Source organism: Myxine glutinosa, chromosome 4 (assembly GCF_964187855.1).
Source record: "Myxine glutinosa chromosome 4, kmMyxGlut1.1, whole genome shotgun sequence".
Taxonomy (NCBI): Eukaryota; Metazoa; Chordata; class Myxini; order Myxiniformes; family Myxinidae; genus Myxine; species Myxine glutinosa.
This window is the reverse complement of record NC_136264.1, coordinates 12639081-12661351: the sequence shown is the minus strand read 5'-3', so window position 1 is coordinate 12661351 and position 22271 is coordinate 12639081. Positions and strand designations below refer to the sequence as shown.

At 45.0% G+C, this 22271-nt stretch overlaps 1 protein-coding gene across 2 annotated transcripts in view; it reads right to left on the bottom strand.

Moving 5' to 3' along the window:
• Positions 1–18837, bottom strand: part of ASAH2 (N-acylsphingosine amidohydrolase 2) — a 115528-nt gene extending 96691 nt beyond the window's left edge. Inside the window, exon 1 of one of the 2 annotated variants that reach the window (XM_068111899.2) lies at positions 18648–18837. In XM_068111899.2, coding sequence (XP_067968000.2) covers positions 18648–18759 — 112 coding nt within the window. In that variant the 5' untranslated portion in view covers positions 18760–18837. The remainder of the gene's footprint in view (positions 1–18647) is intronic. The other variant, XM_068111900.2, reaches the window with a different exon arrangement.
• Between the last annotated feature and the right edge of the window lie 3434 nt (positions 18838–22271).

Here is a 22271-nt window from a genome sequence, read left to right as displayed (position 1 = left end):
TGGCATCATTACCCAAGAACACTCCAAGGTATTTCACGCCATCAGTGGCCCATGCAAGAGGAGCAGGAAGTTTGGGTGCCGAGTGACATGACGGACCAAGCCAAATGGCGCTCGTTTTCTCCCAATTCACTTTGGCTGAAGAAGCCTTTTCAAACACGGATAGACAATAACGGACAACGTTAATGTCATTGAGATTCCGCACAAAGACACACACATCATCAGCATATGCCAGCACCTTAATGGGCTGTTCAAGATGAGAAAACCCAACCCCGGTTAGTCTAGCACGCAAATAACCCAGTAAGGGTTCGATGGAGAGAGCATAGAGCAAACCAGAGAGGGGGCAACCTTGTCGAATTCCCCTGTTGACAGGCAAAGGCGTAACAAGTCCATTGTTTATCTTAAGCACACTAGATATATTGTTATACAGTATCTTAATGTAAGAAATGAAGGTCGGACCAAGTCCAAACCGTTCAAGCACTTTGAAGAGGTACCGATGATCGACGCGGTCAAAGGCCTTCTCCTGATCAAGGAGAAGAAGTCCCAAATCTGTGGGGTTTTCTTTGCACAGTTCAATCATGTCTCTTACGAGGGAGATGTTGTCATAGATGGAGCGCTTGGGTACACAATAGCATTGGTCTTCTTTCAACAATGAGGAGAGATGAGGAGTGAGTCGCGATGCCAGGGCTTTTGAGAATACTTTATAGTCTGTGCATAGCAAAGAGATTGGGCGCCAGTTTTTAATATAGAGCAAGTCTCCTTTCTTTGGAATGAGGGTGAGAATAGCCCGTCGGCAACTCTGAGGGAGCTCTCCAAGCTGGCAGCTTGCGTTCAAGGTGTTGAGGAGTTCGGGACCCAGTAGATGCCAGAATTTCTTATAAAATTCAGTTGTAAGTCCGTCCAATCCAGGCGCTTTCCCAACAGCAAGGCTGTGCAGAGCGGCGCCAAGTTCGTCCAAGGTAATGGGCCCCTCCAGGTAGGAACGTCCACCCTCACACAACACTGGCAGCCCTACGGAGATAGAGGCGACACTGACAGGATTTATTTGCTCCATCGAGTATATTTTCGAGAAATATTCCTTTGTGAAAAGTTTGATAACTGATTGGTTGAAAGTGATGGATGAGTCTGCCAAACGCAGTTGAGAGAGCTGTTTGTTCGGGAGGCGTTTCTCTAAGGAAAAAAAGTACTTAGTTGGTATGTCTGTCTCGTTAAGGTGCTGCACCCTCATCCGAACTAGGGCACCACATGCATTCCTCTCAGTTATTTCTTTCAATAAAGACTGTTTTTCGGTTAAGGCTCTTTGCACATTATTATTTTGTCCTGTGACCCTCTGAAGATGTAAAATCTCTGATTGCAATAATTTCCTTGCTTCATAATCAGCCCTTTTTGAGAAGCTCTGGTATTGTTGGCAGAAACCTTTGATTTGGGTTTTTACTAGATCCCACCACACCAGTGGGTTAACAGAACAGCTTAACTTCCGTTCCAAGAGATCTGTCCAGAAAGATTCAAAAGCCTGAATAAAATTGAAGTCTTCTATTAAACTATTGTTGAATTTCCAGTGAGAACTCCCTGGACATGGTTTCGAGAGTTGAACGAATGCTCGAGCTAGGGAGTGATCGGAGAAACCGGAAGGCACGATGTCAGATTTGCAAACTCCATGTAACAGGTGAGAATTTACATAAATGCGATCAAGCCTCGCAAGTGAGATGTGGTTGTTGGAACAACGACACCATGTGTAGGATTGTTCGGAAGGGTGTTGCAAGCGCCAGACATCATGGAGATTATATTTTGCGATGATATTTGCAAAAAGTTTTGCGGTACATGGTTGAGGTTCCGGCCCGTTTCGGTCGCATGAGGCACTAACAGTACAGTTAAAGTCGCCACCAATAATTAGACAGGTCTGCAGATCCAGTGTTTGGAGGAACTTTCTCAGTTCAGCAAAGAAGGAGATCCGCTCACCATTTTTGCTTGGAGCATACACATTAAGGATTGTAAACTTGACCTGATTGAGATAGAAGATCACAGAGGCAAGATGGCCATCAATGATATTTGCAAATTGAAGCGAAGATGGTTGGAAATGTTTCCCTAAGACAAACACGATTCCTGCCTTAGACGAGGAGCTGTTACTAAAGAAACACTCCTTATCCATAATGAGTCGCCACTGGGCCTGAACAGATCTGACGGCATGGGTCTCCTGCAACAAAGCTATGTCGAGACCGTTTGCGTTTATCAGCTGCTTGATCTGGATCTGGCAGAGTGAACTTCCACCACCATTGACATTTACTGTTCCAATCTTGAAACTCACCATAAATTAACTTAGAGTCTTTTTCGTCTTGGCGATCAATTTTCTTAAACGGTGACAATGTGTCTGACGAAAGTTGAATGAGTCAGGCCTGCGTATAATAGCCTGAGCACACTCAAGGAAGGACGGTAAATCGGGAAAGTATTCTGTTAGGTTTATACTGTGTTTCCTGTACGTATTTTGCAAGAAAAGTCGTATTTGTTCAGGGGAAGTAGGACCTAGACTGGTAAGCTTCTCCAATGCTTCCACCTGGCTGTTTGCTTCCTCCATGTCAGATTCGTCAGAGTCAGTTTTAATTTCCGAATCACACAAGCTTGTATAATCCTGCATGTCACTACTGTCATCAATATTGGCACACGGACCTGCACTAGTTGTAACATCTGTGTGCTCTCTCACCGTGGTAACATTGCTTTGAGGAATAACAGCAATAATCTGTGGATTTGGTGAAACAGAAACAGCATCAGCAGATGCAGCGATGTTGCTTCCCCCGACTGCAACAACCTCCGATGGTGTGGCGGTATCTAGCAGAATAGGAGTCTCTTGCAAAATATTGATTCCTGCGATTCCAGCTTCACCCGGTGATGAGGTGAGAGCAGTAACTGGGACAGTTTCGCTATTTTCTGCTGACGGGAATTCAGCATCATCATGCTCAGGATTAACATTTTCCAAAGTGACAGCAGGTTCATCACCAGTGGTCTCGGCAGGTTCATCACCAATGGTCTCGGCAGGTTCATCACCAGTGGTCTCGGCAGGTTCATCACCAGTGGTCTCGGCAGGTTCATCACCAGTGGTCTCAGCAGGTTCATCATCAATGGTCTCGGCAGGTTCATCACCAGTGGTCTCAGCAAAATCATCAGAGGACTTTCCAATAGCCGAGTCCGTAACAGGTGAGACGATTCCATTTGATTTGTTAACAGGTAAACCAGTCCCTGCATGTGGAACGTCTATGTCCTCACATGAAAGGGGGCCGAACTTGTTAGCTGTAGGTACAGGGTTTGTCCCAGGTAAGCCTTGTAGAGTGGCATCGGTCACGACTGGGGGGGTGTTACCGACAGGTTGCTTATTGTTAAATGCTACCTTTTTCTGAGTTAAATGACCGTCGGGAAAGGTCTTTCATTTCCTTGACGGAACAATGGTGAAACCATCCCCGACGTTCGTTGTGCTGTTTGGATCATCGGGATGGGAAGGCTGAGCATCATTGCCGGACATGGAAGATGTTCCCTTCACAGCCGAAGCAAAAGATGAAGAAGAAGAATCCTTGTTGTTTATGTGGTTTGTCCCATCGTTCGACGAAGCCGTTTTTGGGCAAGAGCGTTTCAGGTGTCCGAATTTACCACATTCAAAACATTTCAAGGTGTCAGTGGTTACGTATAATTGGTAATCATGATTATCAATTTTGAATTTTAAAACAATGTTCAGCATTCTTTCGACGTTAGAAGGAGGAAGTACAAGATAAGCTTGTCTCCTGAAAGACATCACATGTTTAGCCTGGTCGTCCTGGCAACGTAAAGGTAACATAGTGACATGCGAAACCACAGTACCATAACGAGATAGTTCAGAGACCAGTCGCTCATTCTTCAGGAATGGAGGACAGTTCGAGATGATGACCTTAACGGCCGGAGTGTCGAGGGGGGACACGAGTACGAAATGTCCGTCATCTGTCGATAATCCCGCAGATACAATCTCGTGAACCAGTTCAGCCTCGGATACGAAAATAACGACACGTTTGTTCATTCGCGAGGCCGCACGAACTTTATCAATACCGATTATGTTGCCGACAGCAATAACGAGGTCCTCGACGCTGACATCGTTCGGCGGGACACAAACAACGCCATGTCTACGAGTTAACGCTTCATATGCCGCGTAGCGCGAAAACGAAGTCATAATTTACAAGGGACGAGGGGGGACGAGGGACGGCGGACGGGGGACGAGGGACGGGGGACGAGGGACGGGGGACGAGGGACGGGGGACGAGGGACGGGGGACGAGGGACGGGGGCCGAGGGACAGAGGGATGGGGGACGGGGGACGAGGGGAGAAGGGACGAGGACGGGGAGGGGGAGAAGGGACGGGGAGGGGGAGAAGGGACGAGGACGGGGAGGGGGAGAGGGACGAGGACGAGGAGGGGGAGAGGGACGAGGACGAGGACGGGGAGGGGGAGAAGGGACGGGGAGGGGGAGAAGGGACGAGGACGGGGAGGGGGAGAGGGACGAGGACGAGGGCGGGAGGGTGAATATCGCTCTCGAACAGTGATTAATTAATTACGAGCCGAGACAGATTTTCAAAGGCGAAAACAAACACAGCTGGTGGAGAAAAAAAACGATCAGCCGGAGGACGGGATGGGCCGCCGATTAATGCAAAAGTTATCCACAAACAGCTGCGGGCTCTCTTTCTCTCTCTCAGAAAAGGAAAGGAAACAAAGGACACGGAGTGAATATAAATACAAACGAGATAAGAAAAAGGGAATCGAGGAGGGAAAAGGGAGGCAGAGGGGGGTGGGGGAGGCCGAAGCCCCGAAGTGTTGGGTCTGATCAAAGGGGAGGGGTTGGGGCACAAATGCAGAGTAAGGATGTGAAGATAAATGAACAGGGGGAAGGAGAAGGTGAAATACGACGTGGAAAGGGACAACAGAGTCGAACAGCAGAGCAGCTCGTACCTCACCACACATGCACAGCCACCATCTTGCCGCGCCCAAACACACTGACAGAGAGAGAGAGAGAGAGAGAGAGAGAGAGAGAGAGAGAGAGAGAGAGAGAGAGAGAGAGACTTGACTTTTGTGTCCTTTTATTATAAACAATGTAAAGCCATTTCACAAGCAGTTGTAAAAAAAACACATTTCACAAAGCAGTTGTAAAAAAACAACAAAGCAACCAGTTTAAAGAAATTGCATAAGGATCATGAAGACACCACAAAAAGAGCAAAGGGTATTTAAAAGAAACCAGCAAATATACAAAAAAAAATATATTTTACAAACCAAAGGGGAAGACACAAACAAAACCACAACCAATTTTAAAGGAAATGCTCATGCAAGAGCTATAAATACATCAAGAGCAAATTAAGCGAAAAACTAAGAGAGAGAGAGAGAAATGTATTCAAGGACACAGGAAGAAACATATATGCAAGCAATCAGTTCCAAAGAAAAAAAGTCAAATCAATCAGGAATTATAAAGTAATTACCACTTTTGAATCATCGACTGAGCACAGAACATTGCCAATACACCACTTTCTCTCAAAAAGTTGGACGTTTCCATTACTGACAAAGAAATCAAATTCTAGCTTGAGTCGTGTTGAGACAAACCCTTTAAAAATAGAAATAGCATCAGAGCCATAGCCGTTATCTATTTTAATTTTCCGAGATTTATATATCGCATATTTTGCAACAGCAACCAAAAAATTGAGAAGAACACCCACATCTCTACATGTGGGCCTGAAAGACACACCAAATATAAACATATGCATATTGAAAGGGAAGGACAATTGGTGAAAAAGATATTCAAGGAACAAGAAAAGCGATGTCAGTCTACGACACTGTACATAAGCATGAAACAAATCCTCCTTCTGGTCACAGAAAGGACAAGTTTCCGGCAGTGAGCTGTTAATACGGTGGACAAAAATATTGGAGGGAAGCGCCCAGTGTGCTAACCTCCATTGTATGTCCGCTAACACACCATGTATTGGTAAGGTGTACATGTGAGGCCAAAGGGGGGTAGAGGGAGACCCCGACCCTAACCGCTCTGACCACAAAGCTACTCGTGTTCTCCCAGAGAGGGGTACATTTTTATTTTGTCGAGAGAGATCACGGATTCCAATCTTAGTTACAAGAAGAAAAGGGGGGGTATGTTCAATCTCCGGCTGAAGAGAAGACGAAAGGAGCACTTCGATTTCAGGGAAACCTAACCGAAAGTCCTCAATGTTACCAACACCTTCCCAGCCGATGTTTAGCTGTCTAAATTTTCTAATGACTATACGTACAACTTGGTCTACAAGTCGGACAGACCGAGATCCAACTGAGGTTGCCACCAAACCAGCAGGTTTCCACTTAACTCCAGATGAATCTCTCAGATCACATACTTTGTTAATCCCTCCTTGGATAAATTTTTTAATCAGGGCATGGCTATGAGGGATACCAGGAAAAGAATTATTGAAGAAAAGGGGTTCTTGAAGGAACATTCGACAATTATAGCCCTCAAGGAAGCGGTGGACGTCAAACCTTTTCCAAGTGTCCAATAAACTCTGATAGAATCTCGGAAGAGAGGCAAAATTTATATGCTCGAGGTCTATCAAAAGAAGCTGCCGATCATATCTCAGTCTACCAGCCTGTTGTAACAGAAAAAATGCAAAGGGCCGCCAGGGCAGCTGTTCAGCGAACAGTAGTCTCTGCAGAGACTGCAGCCGAAAGGCCACAACCCGACCAGAGATATCAACAATGCCCTGGCCACCTTCCTTCCGGGGGTAGTACAATATCTCAGGCCTCAGCCAATGGTAGCCACTCCAAAAGAAGTTTACTAGCATTCGCTGAGTAGCCATAATTAGTTGGTTTGATGGCTGTAAAGCAATAATTCTGTGCCATAATTTTGTTGCAACCAGATTGTTTATGACAAGGGTACGGCCTCGATAGGAGATGGACCTCAGCAGTCCTTCCCATGCTTTCAATCTGTGCATAATTTGCTCCAACACTCCTTCCCAATTTTTCATTTCTGTTTCACGATTACCGATATGCACTCCAAGATATTTAACCCCGTCCGTTCTCCAGACCAGGTTGTGTGGGAGTGAGGGTGGTGATACACAAGAGAGATTGCCTTTGCCACACCATAATGCTGTACTTTTATTCCAATTGATCCCACCGGAAGAGGCTGCAGAGAAATCTCGCATACAACGTTGTAAAGCAGAGACATCATTGGAGCTTCTAATCAAAACACAGACATCATCAGCATAAGCCGTCTGCACAAATTCTGCTCCTTCTATACTTCTCATTCCCTGAGGTATTTGCTGTCTAATAGACCGAAGGAGTGGTTCAAGGGCGACTATATATAAAAGCCCAGAGAGGGGGCAACCTTGGCGAATACCCCGTTGGAAAGGAAAGGGAGAGCATAACCTATTGTTGATCTTCATCATACATTGAGTATTAGTATACAGGAGTTTCACATAAGAGGTGAAAGTTTCACCAAACCCCATTCCTTTCAGGACAGAAAAAAGGTACTTGTGGTCAACACGATCGAAGGCCTTAGTTTGATCAAGAAACAGCAACCCAAAATCATCACGCAGGAACTTATTGCATGAAATAATATCTCTTACCAAAAAAATATTATCATAAATAGATTTTCCAGGCACACAGTAGGTCTGGTCCGGGTGTATAACTGAACTGATCACAGTCTTCATACGATTAGCAAGTACTTTAGAGAAAATCTTGTAATCAACACACAATAAGGAGACAGGTCGCCAGTTATCAACCAGTTGAAGATTCCCAGCTTTTGGTAGCAAACAAACGACTGCTCGTCTACAAGACATTGGAAGTTCTCCGACACGTATGCTTTCATCGAGTACATCGAGTAGGTCAGGTCCCACAAGGGCCCAGAAGGTCTTGTAGAATTCTGTGGGCAGGCCATCTATTCCAGAAGCTTTCCCATCTTTCAGGCTCCGCACAGCTGCTTCAAGTTCATCAGCCGAAATTGGGGAATCGAGCATGCATCGCTCATCCTCCTCGACACTCGGAAGCCCAGCAGTTAACTCTCGTATCACCTCATTGTCCACGTTCTGAGGAGAATACAAGTTAGAATAGAACCCTTTCAGAGTACACCTGATCGCCTGCTGAGAGGTCACCAGTGACCCATTGGGAGTGAGTAAAGTATGAATTTGTTGTGACCTTTTGAGGGAAGACTCTAACTTAAAGAACTCTTTGTTTGGCATGTCCAGAGTTAAATAGCTCATTCGCATTCGGACCAAGGCACCCATCGCCCGTTGCCGTACCGCTTCCTCCAGCACTGCTTTCTTTGCCCATATTAGTTGGTCACGTGCACCTCTCCCAACCTCGTCAACATTCTGTTCTAACGATATAATTTCAGATTTTAACTGATCGATTGATATTGATTGGATTTTGGTGGTGTATGCACTATATTGTTGACAGAAATTCTTAATTTGGGATTTTGCAATGTCCCACCACAGCCGGAGACTATCATACTCAGGTCTGGAGGAGCGAATTTTCTCCCACACGACGTGAAAGGCCTCATTAAATTCCTTGTCATGTAAGAGATGAGTATTCAAAGACCAGTAAGCACTACCACCGGGTGGAAAGGGTAACTTAAAGGACATTGAGATTAAACTGTGGTCTGTGAATCCAGTTGGTAAAATTTTGGAGACAGACACCACATTCAACATTGGCTTGTTCACATAGAATCGGTCCAGCCTTGCCATTGACATAATACCATCATTGCATCTACACCATGTATAACAGCGTGAGAGTGGGTGTTGTGATCTCCACACATCCTTAAACCGAAAGATGTTGATGGTGTCCTCTAGAGCTTTCGTAGAGGCAACATGAGGCTCATGACCATTCCTATCAATTGACGGACAAATTGTGCAATTAAAATCTCCCGCGATACAGATAAAGGCTGTTGGGTCCAGAGTTTTTACAAAATCCCGCAGAGTGGAAAAGAAAATTTTCCTCTCCATTGGGTCACACGGTGCATAAACATTCACTACGATAATCTTTTGGGTATTATAAAGAAAATCTACGGAGATCAAATGCCCTTTATAGATTTCTTTAAATGAAACCTGTTGAGCACAAATCTTGTGACTTAGGCAAATGGCAACACCGGCCCGAGGTGTAGGGAACCCACTTAGCCACCATTGCCCTTTAAAAAGTTTCCCCCAATCGGCTACTTGAGCACTAGTAGCGTGGGTCTCTTGTAAGAGAATAATGTCAGCCTTTTCTTTTCCAACCGCTTGAATGGTTTGCAACCTCCGTAAGGGGGCACGACCCCCATTTATATTTAAGGATACAACATTTAGTTCCATGGTTGATTCTTCTAGGGGGTGAAGTCCTCTTCCTCAATTAATTCCTTGTTTGCCTTCGTGATGGATTTCCTCAGCCGCTGAAATTCAGGTTCGGAGATTTCCACATGCTCACTCCTTTGCAGCAAAGGTTTTGCGGCTGCAAGGAAAGCCTGGATATTAGGAAAATGATCCTTAATTCGTACATGCCTTTGTCTGAAAGTTTCCTTCAAAAATCTGACAATATTTTCTTTTGAGATCTCCAAAGGCTGCTCTTCCTCCTGAGGGGGGGGAGCCCTGTCAACCATTGCCACTGGTTCCTCATGGCCGATCAGTGTCTCTGTAGTTAGAATTCCCTCCGTGACGCTAGTAACGAGTTCCTCCTGAACCTGTACAGAAACACCTGTTCCATCCCCATCTACCTTAGGTTCTTCATCCTCTTCATCCTCATGCATCATTGCAATGGGGGGGGAGGAGTCGTTATTAGTAGTAATGGGTATTTTGCATTCCCCATTAGAATTGATATGGTCATCAGTAGGCTGTTCGGTTTTGCAGGTTGATTTACAACCTTCAGGAAAAAGTTCCCCTTCATCCTGAGCAGGTGGTATCATGTCAGCCATAGTTTCACCACCTTGCTGATCTTCATGTGAAGGACTGTCTGAATCGTTTAAACTGCTTCCTGTCTGCACCACCAACACTTTAACACCTTTGTCCTCATTCCTCGCACTTACAAGTGACCGTTTCAAATTTTTCCGAGACGCCGCATCTACAATCTGCTGCTCCTCACAAAACATTCCCTCTACAGGTAGAGGCTTCTCCCCTACATTTGCTGACTCATCGGTTGCACGATGGCCAGCTGTACTGGATGACTCATCGCTTACACGAAGCACATCCGTATGGGTCTCATCAGCACCACTCTTAGCCGTACCTTGATGGTCCGACGTAGATTCCCGCACTGAAGGCGAAACATCTATAGAATCCTCCGTAATGGTCACGGGTGGGGCTGGTCCGGCTGCTGAGGCATACGTTTTCTCCCCATCAGGACAATACTACCGAGTGTGTCGATGTACACCACACCCGTAACAAATCAACCTCTCCGTTGCCGCAAAAATCCTGTGCTCACGTTTTGACGACTTAAAAACGAGAGAGACATTCAATTGCGTCAAACCATCCTTCAAAACAACATAACAAAACCGTCTAAACGTTTCGATATGCTTAAGCTTCCCGTCTGTGGTGCGAATGGAGGCTTGGATAATTCTCGACACCACAGTACCGTACTGACCGAGCTTCTGAAGAATTTCCTCATTAGACAGCGTCGGTAGAACGTTTGATAGTATTACCTTCGAGGCCGGAGTGTTCCATGGCGAAACCGGAACAAACTGGTCATTGCCCAAGGTGAGTCCGTTCTGCACGACGATGCGCGCGAAACGGACACGGGAAACGAAAACAACCACCTTGTGGTGCATTCGAGACGTTGCCCGTATGTTCTCACAACCGATCAATTCTCCGATTGCGAGGAGCGTCTCCTCCAGCGAGACATCTTCCGGTGGGACAAAACACATGCCGTGTTCATCTGTTAACCCCTCATCGGCGTCACGACTGGCATTACTTCGACTATTCTTGCTAGCCATTTGAAGTAACTAAACGAAAAAAAATAACCAATAAATGGTACAAAGGTTTATAAAGCCGAAATAAATGAAAAAAAAACAACAACAACAACAATAACTGGGAAATAAATAAATAAATCCCGTTAACCACCTAAAGCGGATAACTTTAACCGCGCTGTCTCTCCCTCTCTCGCTCAGTAGACAAGACGATAGAAAGGGACACCGACACTCGGACAGCAGAAAGGACCAAAAGGTAGGAAGAAAGGAAAAAGCAACACGAGACACAGCACGTACCGCCAGTGACTGAGCAACAGACCTGGCAATCGCACGTGCGTGCTAAGCGAGCGGCAGCTGTGCAAAGTGGGAGGAGAGAGAGAGAGAGAGAGAGAGAGAGAGAGAGAGAGAGAGAGAGAGAGAGAGAGAGAGAGAGAGAGAGAGAGAGAGAGAGAGAGAGAGAGAGAGAGAGAGACAGAGAGACAGAGACAGAGAGAGAGAGAGAGAGAGAGAGAGAGAGAGAGAGAGACTTTTGAAGTCCTTTTATTATCAAAATAGTACAAAAATGTATTTATATCATTACACCAATCAAAAATGCAAGAAAAAGCAATGAAATGAAAAGAAAAGGTAACAGAGGTATCACGGCACACAATTTGCCAAAATAAACCATTAACTTTAAGCAACCTACAAAAACATTACCAGTTGGTTCTCACGAACCTCGCACAACCCTTCATGACACCAAGTATTGGCGAATTCATCAAGATCGTTTGCATCTTTATAGAAAAAAAACTCTAGTTTAAGTCTTGCTGACACAAGGGCATTGAAAAACAACATTACATTGCATTCCCCGGCAGGTTTTCCGTTCAATTTCTCCCTTCTTGAGAGATATATTGCCAGCTTGGCTGTTGCGACCAGAAACCTCATTAACATATTCTCCTTGCTTGGCTTGGCATCAAAGCCGAAAATAAAAGAACGCAACGAGAAAACAACCCTCATTCTGTGTGCCACAAGATTAAAGCACCGAAACAAAGGAACCAATCTCACACAATTAATGAAGGCGTGGAACACGTCCTCCGTGCATATGCAGAATGGGCAACATGTGGATGTAGGAGAGAAATGGCTGATTAACTTATTAGAGGGGACTATCCAGTGGATCAGTCTCCATTGGAGATCACCAGATCTTTTACTTATGAGCTTGCTATACATGGAGTTCCATACAGGTTCAGAGGGGGGTCCCACAGGCAACAGTTTCTTCCACCGGATTACTCCATTTAGCGGCGTATCCCCCAGCAGTAACTTGACACACGATTTGTATAGCTCTTTACTGCTGGTTTCTTGAAAGGGGCTTATCCCCATGCTGACCGGGGGTAAGTCTTCCAACTTGAAGTGCACCAGTAACCCAGGAAAAATCCACTCATCGTGCAATGGTTCGAGCTCGTGGGACCAGCATACTCTCAGCCGTACCCCTGTTCGTATCACCTCTCTCACCACTTTTGCAGTCACTCTTTCAGACCGAATTCCTGCTAGCTCGGCTACTTCTCGAGCTGATTTCCACCCGCAACCTGAAACTTGCCGGAGGTGCCATACTTTCGTGATGCCGGCAGTTATGAAATGCTGGCAGAGGTCCCTACTTTTGGGTATGTTTGGGAAAAGCCGATTGCAGAACAAAGGCTCTTGTGCAAACATATGAATATCGTAGATGTCTTCTTGACGGCACACAGTGAGGTTCTGCCAAGCATTCAACACACTCTGATAAAAAACAGGAAGAGGAGATGTGTCGACTTGTTGAAGCAGGACCAAGAAACATTCGCGGCCATATCCCAGCCCACCAGCTTGCCGCAAAATGTGGGTGGCCAAAACATGGTTTGGTAGTTGTTCTTTCACCAAAAGTTTTTGCACAGTGCATAGCCGAAAGGCCATTATGCGGCTCCTGATGTCGACCATACTCTGGCCACCCTCGGCCAATGGACGGCATACAACGTTTGGCCGTAACCAGTGATGCCCTCCCCAAAAGAACTCCAACAGTTGTCTTTGCACTTCCTTCACCAAGCCTTCTGGTGGTTGCAGGCAGATGAATCTGTGCCACAGGAAGGAGGCGACGAGGTTCTTGACTACCAAAACTCGGCCCTTATACGAAAGGTGAGGCAGGGCTCTCCTCCATCTACTCAATCTCTTCTTTACGCGTTCAGCGACACCTTCCCAGTTTTTCTGGCTGTACTGTGGGGATCCAAGGAACACTCCAAGATAGCGAACACCTCCATCCACCCACTTTAAACTTGCAGGAAGGTGTATTGGCGGGTCTTGCGCCATTCCAGATGCGCTGTCCCTGACAGAGGGAACCCATAGCGCTTTGCTCTTTTCCCAGTTGCACTTCAACGAGGAAGCTAAACCAAACAAATGTAGGCACTTAGCCAGAGCTGCAATGTCGTTATTGTTTTTAACAATGATTGCAACATCATCAGCATACGCCGATACAACAACTGGAGGATGATCAGGAGATATACTCATTCCAGAAACGTTATTCCTTAGTGACACGAGAAGCGATTCCATTACAAGGGTGAACAGTAAGCCGGAGACGGGGCAACCTTGCCTTACCCCCCTTTGAACCTGTATGGGAGAACAAAGCTCATTGTTCACCTTAACTAAACTGAATATATTGTTGTACAATAAAGCAATATAAGTTCTGAAATTATCTCCAAATCCACAGGCTTCAAGCACATGATTTAAAAAGACATGATCGATGCTATCAAAAGCCTTTTCTAAATCAAGAAAAATTATACCAAAATCATTCTGCACACAGTTGCCATCTATGAGATCTCTAATGAAAAATATGTTATCATACATAGATCTACCTGGAATACAATAGCTCTGATCAGGGTGAACCAAATCGCCAATTACCCTTTTAGCTCGATTCGCCAGAACTTTTGAAAGGATTTTATAATCAGTGCATAGTAGAGAAACAGGTCTCCAATTCTTCATTTGTCGCAGATCACCAGCCTTTGGAAGAAGGGACATCACCGCTCTTCTCATACTTAAAGGCAATTCTCCATGAGTCAGTGATGATTCAAGAACATGCATCAGTTCTGGACCTAATAGTTCCCAAAATTCCTCATAAAATTCAGCCGGCAGACCATCGATTCCAGGGGCTCTTCCCGAGTCCATTCCAGCCAGGGCTTGCTTTAACTCCTCGAGCGTAATTGGCGAGTCCATATCCAGCCGCTGGGACTCGGTTAACGAGGATAGGTGAGAGGTTAAAAGTCTCATTGTTTCCTCACAAACGACCTGTTTTGAAAACAGTTTGGAAAAGAAGTCCTGAACACATAACCGTCTGTCTCTGGGATTAACAACGACAGTTCCGCCAGGATTAATTACCGAAAAGATGTTCTTGGGTGCTTTACTGACAGAGTCCAGACGAAAAAAAGCTTTGCTAGGGGTATCTAAAACCTTTAAGTTCTTAACCCTTAGTCTGAGCAACAACCCTGCTGCTTTCTCCTGGATTAACTCTCTCAACTGAGTCTTCTTTTCTAGTAATAACTGGAAGTTTCTTGCATTATTATTTTTAGCAAGTTTACCTTCGAGCTGTACAATGTCAGCCTCCAAACAAGTCATTGTTATATTCTTCACATTTGTAATGTTAGCTCTAAACTGTTGACAAAACACCCGAATCTGGGCTTTCGTATTGTCCCACCAAAGATTAACAGAAGAAAAAGAGGCCTTTCTTTGGATTTGATTAGCCCAGAAAACTTGGAAGGCTTCTTTAAATAGACCATCTTCTAGAAGACTAGTATTAAATTTCCAGTATGCACTTTTATTTATTGACTGAGGAAAAAGAAACCCCATGGTTACTAGATGATGGTCTGAAAATATTGACGGAAAATAATCTGGAGAGACTATAGCGTTTCTAAAGGGTGAGTTTATATACCATCGGTCGAGTCTCGCGAAGGACACTCTTCCTCTGGTGATGCGGCTCCAGGTGAACTGAGGTTCATTGGGGAAAAGTACCCTCCATACATCTAGCAAACCCACCCGAGAAAGGAAAAGGGATAAATCAATACATGATTCGGGATGAGGTTCTGCCGAGTTCCTGTCCATTACAGGTTCAAAGGTACAGTTAAAATCACCCCCGATACACCACATTGGTTTAGATCAACTGTCTGCAGGTGATTAATCACAGACGCAAAGAAAGCTTTCCGTTCTGTGCTCTCACTTGGTGCGTACACATTGAATAATGTGAAATGGAAATTATTAACCTCCAGTTCAAGAGAGCTGAATCGGCCTTTAATGATCTCCTGGAAGAGGATTGACTCAGGTACTAGCCCTGGTCGAAGTACGAACGCAACACCTGCCGAAAGGGAAGACAGGTTGCTAAAAAAGCACTGTCCCCCAAAAACGCGACACCAATCATATTCTACGTTTTGGGTGATGTGCGTTTCCTGCAGTAAAAGTACATCGACGTTTTTGCGCCGAAACAAACTTTGCACTTGAGCTTGGCGGTTTCGGTTTGCACCTCCACCGTTAATGTTCAAGGTGCCAAAGGTAATTTGCTTCATTCCTTATCAAAGGGTTTGATTGGGTGTTGCGAAATCTCAAGACTGGCTTTTGTAATAAATTTCCTGAGTCGGTGAAATTGTGACCTTGTTAGTGGAAAATCCTTGCCCTTTCTTGTTATTTCCTTTGCTGATTGAATAAATGAACCTAAATCAGGAAATGTATCCCTGATAACTACATTTCGCTGTCTATAGGTTTCATTCAGAAAGGAGAGTACGAGTTGAGGAGATATCATTGGCTGACTCAACTGAGACTGAGACAACTCAGGCACCTCCTCATCCTCATCAGATTCCGACAAGTCTGACAAGGTCCCTCCAGGATCGAGGATGTCGGCCTCCGTGGTCACTATGGGAATTGTCAGTATCTCTGGGGATTCGCTGGAGAGCTCCACTGTGCAATCCACGATGCCATGGTGATATTTGTGCTCGTCAGAAGTTGAAGCCTCGGTTTCATCCTCTTGTGGAGCACAATCTACCGAATCGACGAACGACTCGGTAACACTGTTTTGAATCTGCATCGGTAGAGCAGCACTGCAGAGGGATGAGTCAGTCACTGTCTGCTCGTTCACAGTGACTGATGTCAATGATCGTAATGGTTCGTTCGAGGGTTTATCAACGTGTTCAGCGTTGCAACTTATTTCACCCCTATAGCAATTTGCATCCACAGAGTTTGTACACGAACCTTCAGACATATTATCCTCAATTGCAGCACCGGATTCACCATCCCTTTTTTCAAACCCGATGGAAGCATTAGGAACACATTGAGGTGTGTGTTCAGCTACACTGGCCTTCTCCAATACCACCTTTTTAGGATTACTGGTAGAAAAATTATCAACCGACGCCCTTCGTTTTTTAGAACCAACAATAGGGTCCTCCTCCATTCCTTCACTACATGAGGGAATCGCAACAAGGGTTGTGCGAGTTGGGGTCGCTTCGGTTTCCGTGACAGGAAGTGAAGTGCGATCGTTTTTTGGACTCGGGATATGTGCATCGATGCTGCTATTGTTCGTCTCACTGCAGGAGGGAACAGCAGGAACCGGCACACTCACAGGATTAACTCCAATCGGTTGAATAGAAACACGAGTATTATCCTTTTTACAATCGGTGTATGCGTGGCCATTTTCCCCACACTTTGAACACGAAACCTTGGGACAAAAACGTTTAACGTGACCAAAGGCTCCACAGTGAAAACACGTTAGTGAGGCTGACGAGGCGTACATTTGATACTCCCGATCGTCGGATTTTACTTTAAATGAAATATTTAACCCTGTATCATCACCACGATCGGGAAGTACCATGTAAACTTGGCGACGGAAACTCATTACGTGTTTTATCCTCTCGTCTCGGCTCTTCAGAGGGATCATGGACATTCTTGACACAGCTGTTCCATAACGAGAAAGGACTGACATTAGTTTGTCGTTTGGTATAAAAGGTGGTACGTTTGATACAACGATTTTCATCGCTGGAGTATCCATGGGGGACGCTAACATAAACACACCACCTTCTGTGGCTAAACCTGCACTCACGACGTCATGAACAAAGTTTTCTTCGGACAGGAAGATAACAACTTTTTTATTCATTCGTGAGGCAGCTCGGACATGCTCGCACCCGATTATTTTCCCCACTGCGAGTACCACATCCTCAGTGAGGACTCCTTCTGGTGGAACACACACAAATGCATGCTTCCTCGTTAGGCTATCGAACGCCTCTAACCGAGAGCGTGCATTCGCCATACCAGCGAATTCAACACCCCCACTTGTCCGAACCGGACAAGAAGGTAACAAACCAAAATAATCAAACTAAAGTAAGTAATAAACGTGCATTATAAGCACAAAAATGGCTTACAAAACGCCGTCGAAGCCAGTAGGCCGCACCCAAAACGGGCCCGCTCTCAATCCTCTCTCTCTCGAAGACAAAGGTGTAGAACGGATGAAAAACAAAGTGCCAAAGTACACAGGATAGGAAGGAGAGGGAGGGGGGGGGGGGCAGGGGAGGGCAGGAGAGAAGGAAAACTCGCAAAGAACTCACTACACCACAGAGCAGTTGCTCACAGCCGCCATGACGCCACACCCACCACAAACGGCCAGCAGGGGGCGCGGGAGAGAGAGAGAGAGAGAGGAGAGAGAGAGAGAGAGAGAGAGAGACGGTTCAATTTCCTTTATTTACAAGCAAGTGAGAGTAGAGATTTAAAGTTGGGTGGAAAGTAAAATTGGAAGAAAAAAAACCAATATGAGGAAACAACAAACAAACAACAAAACAACAGGGACAAATGCCATGTCTAGGACAAGTCGAGACATCTGCATGAAGAAATGGGATGAAGTTACACAGTAACAGATCAGTTAACTGACATTCCAAGTCCCCCTCCTCATCGTCCCCAAAGAAACACAAGTCTGAAAGAGCTGGATGTGATGCGTTAGAAAAAGAAATCGAAAGAGTGGGGGAGAGAGTCAGGGGGGCAAAAGTCAAAAAAGAGAGAGAGAGAGAAAAGAGAAAAAAAAGAGAAAAGAGAGAAAGAGAGAGAGAGAGAGAGAGAGAGAGAGAGAGAGAGAGAGAGAGAGAGAGAGAGAGAGAGAGAGAGAGAGAGAATGGAGAGGGGGAGTAGGTAAAACAGAGAGGGATAATGGGGAATGGAGAGGGGGAGAAGGCAAAACAGAGAGGGGAGAATGGGGAATGGAGAGGGGGAGAAGGCAAAACAGAGAGGGGAGAAGGCAAAACAGAGAGGGGAGAATGGGGAATGGAGGGGAAAAGAGAATAATGGAGAGAGCAAGAAGGGGGAAATGGGATGGGGAAAGGAGGAAATGTGGTGTGGGGAGGGAGATGTGGAGAGTGGTATTTAATAAGACACAATATCCTCGACAACTGGTAGATTGAGTCGACCATCTGTTTGAGATTTGATGTCTTGATCAAGCGTATCAGGTACAGGTACGTGTGTTCATTGACGACATGGTTCCATTCCATCGAGACGTAAAAAGAGACTCTTACAATATGATGTATAAAGGACAAAAGAAACCCAAATAAAACCCAAAAAGCTTCTCTTTAACTCTTTGATGACGACAAAAGACATTTGCATGTAGTTTGGATGAAGAAAAGCCTAACCGTTACACAAATCCGTCGATTTACTTCCAACGACGGCCATTTATCGAATTATCTCGTACGGCAACTCACAAAGCTGAAACCCGGTTACCTTTCACCAAATAGCCAGTCTCACTCACCTGGGAGAAACACAAGCAACAGAGCTAAGATCATGGTGGCAATGAGCAGGAACACTCGATAGTTCAAGTGGATCAATGTTAACAGAGAGTTTATAAACCAAAGCAAGGTCATGCCAGCCTGGTTTACATGGCAATGTTCTCAGGCCTAACCTTGGTGGAGCACTTCCAAACTGCTGACTATTTTCCCACTGGCAATAATTATCCTTAGCATCAGGTTTTGCTCGACGAGCGACCGAGACTCAAGATCATACCTTGATTACAAAAACATTAGCAACCAGAAAAAGAGCAGAGATTGCAAACCTTCGCCAGGAGGTATTTTCAGTGGGTTTTAAGGCTTTTGTGTTAAAACAAATATGGCGGCCGAACCACGTGACCGATGACGTCATCACTCTTTTTTTTTCTCCACCAATTTATGCCTACATAACGCTCAAGAAATTTCATCTTGATCGGATGAAGTTTTGTACTTGTCAAATTATGACGTCATAATGGAGGCAACTATGACGTCATCATTAGCATATTTTATTCCCCATGGAGACTTCTTCACAATGAGCCATGTCTCAATTTTTTTCTATTCTGCGCTTTCGGAGATATCGAGGTGCAACGTTTTCGGTTTTTCCAAAATGGCGGCCGAAACACGTGACCTATGACGTCATCATTATTTTTTTCCCACCAATTTGCGGCTACATGATGCTCAAGAAATTTCATCTTGATCGGATTAAGTTTTGTACTTGTAGAATTATGACGTCATAATGGAGGCACCTATGACATCATCATTAACATATTTTATTCCCCATGGAGAGTTCTTTACAATGAGCTATGTCTCAATTTTTTATATTCAGCACTTTCTGAGATATAGAGGTGCAAATTTTTTCGGGTTTTCCAAGATGGCGGCCGAACCACGTGCCCTATGACGTCATAATTATCAATAAAACATTGTACAGGTGGAGTTGCACCTATGGTGAAAATTTCCTGTCGATCGGACCAACGGTTGCAGAGAAAATCATATTTATTCTGTGTGGACAAACATACAGACAAACACAAACAGACAAACGGACTCAAATGCAATACCCTCTGCTCAGGCGAGGGTAACTAGAACAGTACTTAGTGGAGAGTTATCTCCACATGGTTGGCCAATGGCCATATCACTAAATGTTGAAGAATAGAAAATAAATAATTGACATATCCGAATCCATATTGAGGTCTTCACCAAAATTGAATCGATTCTTTCTTGTCACACACCCAACCTGACCACCAAGTTTCGTCCAAATCCGTCCATAACTTTTTGAGATGTCCTGCTATGTATCGTTTTTGGTCCTATCTCCCAATGGTGAACAATCACTTGAAAAATTCTAGTAGTCGGATCCGGATCCGGATATTCACCAAAATCTAATCATTTCGTCCTTGTCATATACGCTACACCTCTGCCAAATTTCGTCCGAATCCGTTTACAACTTTTTGAGATATTTTGTTTACAAACAAACAGAAAGGGGTAAAAACATAACGTCCATCCACCTTTGGTGGCGGAGGTAACAAGGTTGATCATATTCGTGTATCGGGGTTCCACTATAAGTCTTCCTTGGTGTAAATAATGTGATGACACCTCGTCTCTTTTGATGAATGGCAGTCGGTGCTGCGATTACAAATTGAATCTTTTGAGAATTGGCGAGAGGTTGGTCAACTGGTGGTGAGAGGTGTGAGGTCGGGCGCGGTGGTTTTGTTGAACCCGGTGGTTTTGTTGAACCCGGTGGTTTTGTTGAACCCGGTGGTTTTGTTGAACCCGGTGGTTTTGTTGTTTTGTTGAACCCGGTGGTTTTGTGGTTTTGTTGAACCCGGTGGTTTTGTTGAACCCGGTGGTTTTGTGGTTTTGTTGAGTTTTGCTGTTTATTTTGCTCTCTCTGGGTTTACTGTTTGCTTCTCATTCGGTTTTTGTTTTAAAACTTGTGCAAATGTGTAAATATTCGTCGGACTTTCCGTGCCGGGTTCCAAGGCCTACATTTTCCTAGTTTGAGTCCACAGTTGTCTTTTGTCCCTGCTATCTTCAGCCCTTTTGTTTTCTCCCCGTTCTCTTATTTCTCCTTCAAATCCTTCCAATTATAATCCCTGTTTGGTGTCTAAATAAAAATTCCTTATCACCTCCAAACCTTTCACCTCCCCTAACCACCCTACTTCCCCCACTTCCACTTCCTCTTCCGGCCTCTCCTCAATTTTTGCCGTTTTCCACTCTGCATTCCCACTCTGATCATGAGGGTATTCACCAAACAGCTCCAAATTATTTTCTTCAAGCTTTTGCTTCACTCTTCTTCTCCCTAACTCTCAATAATAATAATTTTAAAAAGGACAAAAAGGTAATTGCTCCCAATGTACCTATCAACTGCTGATATACACCTCCACGTATCACCCTGACGGTCTTCACAGTGCCATTTAGCATGTTTCAATTTCCTTTTTGTTCTGTGTTGAATTCTCTATTCTATTATGATTCACTCTTCTCTTTCCTCTTCAAAAGTTTGTTTTCAAATAAATCCTTCACCCATACCAACACATACAGTTCTTCCTTTCTACATTCTCTTAACTCCCCTTTATATCACCTTCCTCGAACGTTTTCAAATGTATGTCCAACTTGAAAATTTCAAGAACCGCAACTTGCAAGGGATGTTTGTATTTCATGAATCATTCCTTTTTTACTTCTTCAGTGTCTGTTCCCTTCCCTCCTTCTACTTGCCCCTATCCTACAAACCCTATCCCATACCAGCGTCCAACTCAATGTCCCCTCCATCTACTCCTTTCTACCTCCATTCCATCACTACCTTTCCCCTCCACCTTCCCTTCAAAACTCCCCCACCCCAAAACCTCCAAAACACTCCCAAAACTCCTCTTCAAATATCTCCTCTTACCCCTCCTCCTCAAAGTTGCTTCTTAACTCACCCACAGAACTCTCCCCTCACCCTTCTCCCTCTAATCTCTTCCCCTCTCTCCCCCTCCCTTTTCAAAGTTCCCCCCCACACATCCACAAAGCTGTCCTCTCCCACTTCCAACTCATTCATCCACCTCCTCTAATCTTCTACTTCCCTCTGCCCCTCACATTACTCCTCACTGTTCCTCATCCCATCACCATCTAGTCGTTTGTCCTCCTCATCATGCCCTCTCTCCTAACCATTCTGCAATCTCCAACACACTGTCAACAGCTCTCCCAAATCCCTTATCTTACCCTCCCCACCCTCTCCTCTCTTATACCTGATGCTCCTTACTCTTACTCTCTTACCCTCTTACTTCCTTAAAGGAATGGACCTCAAACATCCTGGGCCTTCGCTCAAACTTGACATCTCTCCATACAGGTTGCTTCTGACAAACCAGACTTAATTTGCTTGACAGAAACTTTCCTCCTTCAAGATGTCTCTGATTCCTCAATATATCTTCCTGGTTACTCCCTCCTCTGGTATGATAGACCTGAGCCTCGTCCTGGTGGTGGGGTGGCTATCTTTATCAAAAACTCTCTTCTTCACTTTCCCTTCACTGCCCTCTCTCCACCCCACCCCCAGGAGTACCTCTGGCTACGACTTCCCTTCCGCTCTCACCTATTGTTCATATGTGTGTTGTCCGGTCCACCAAACATTGATGACTCCATTT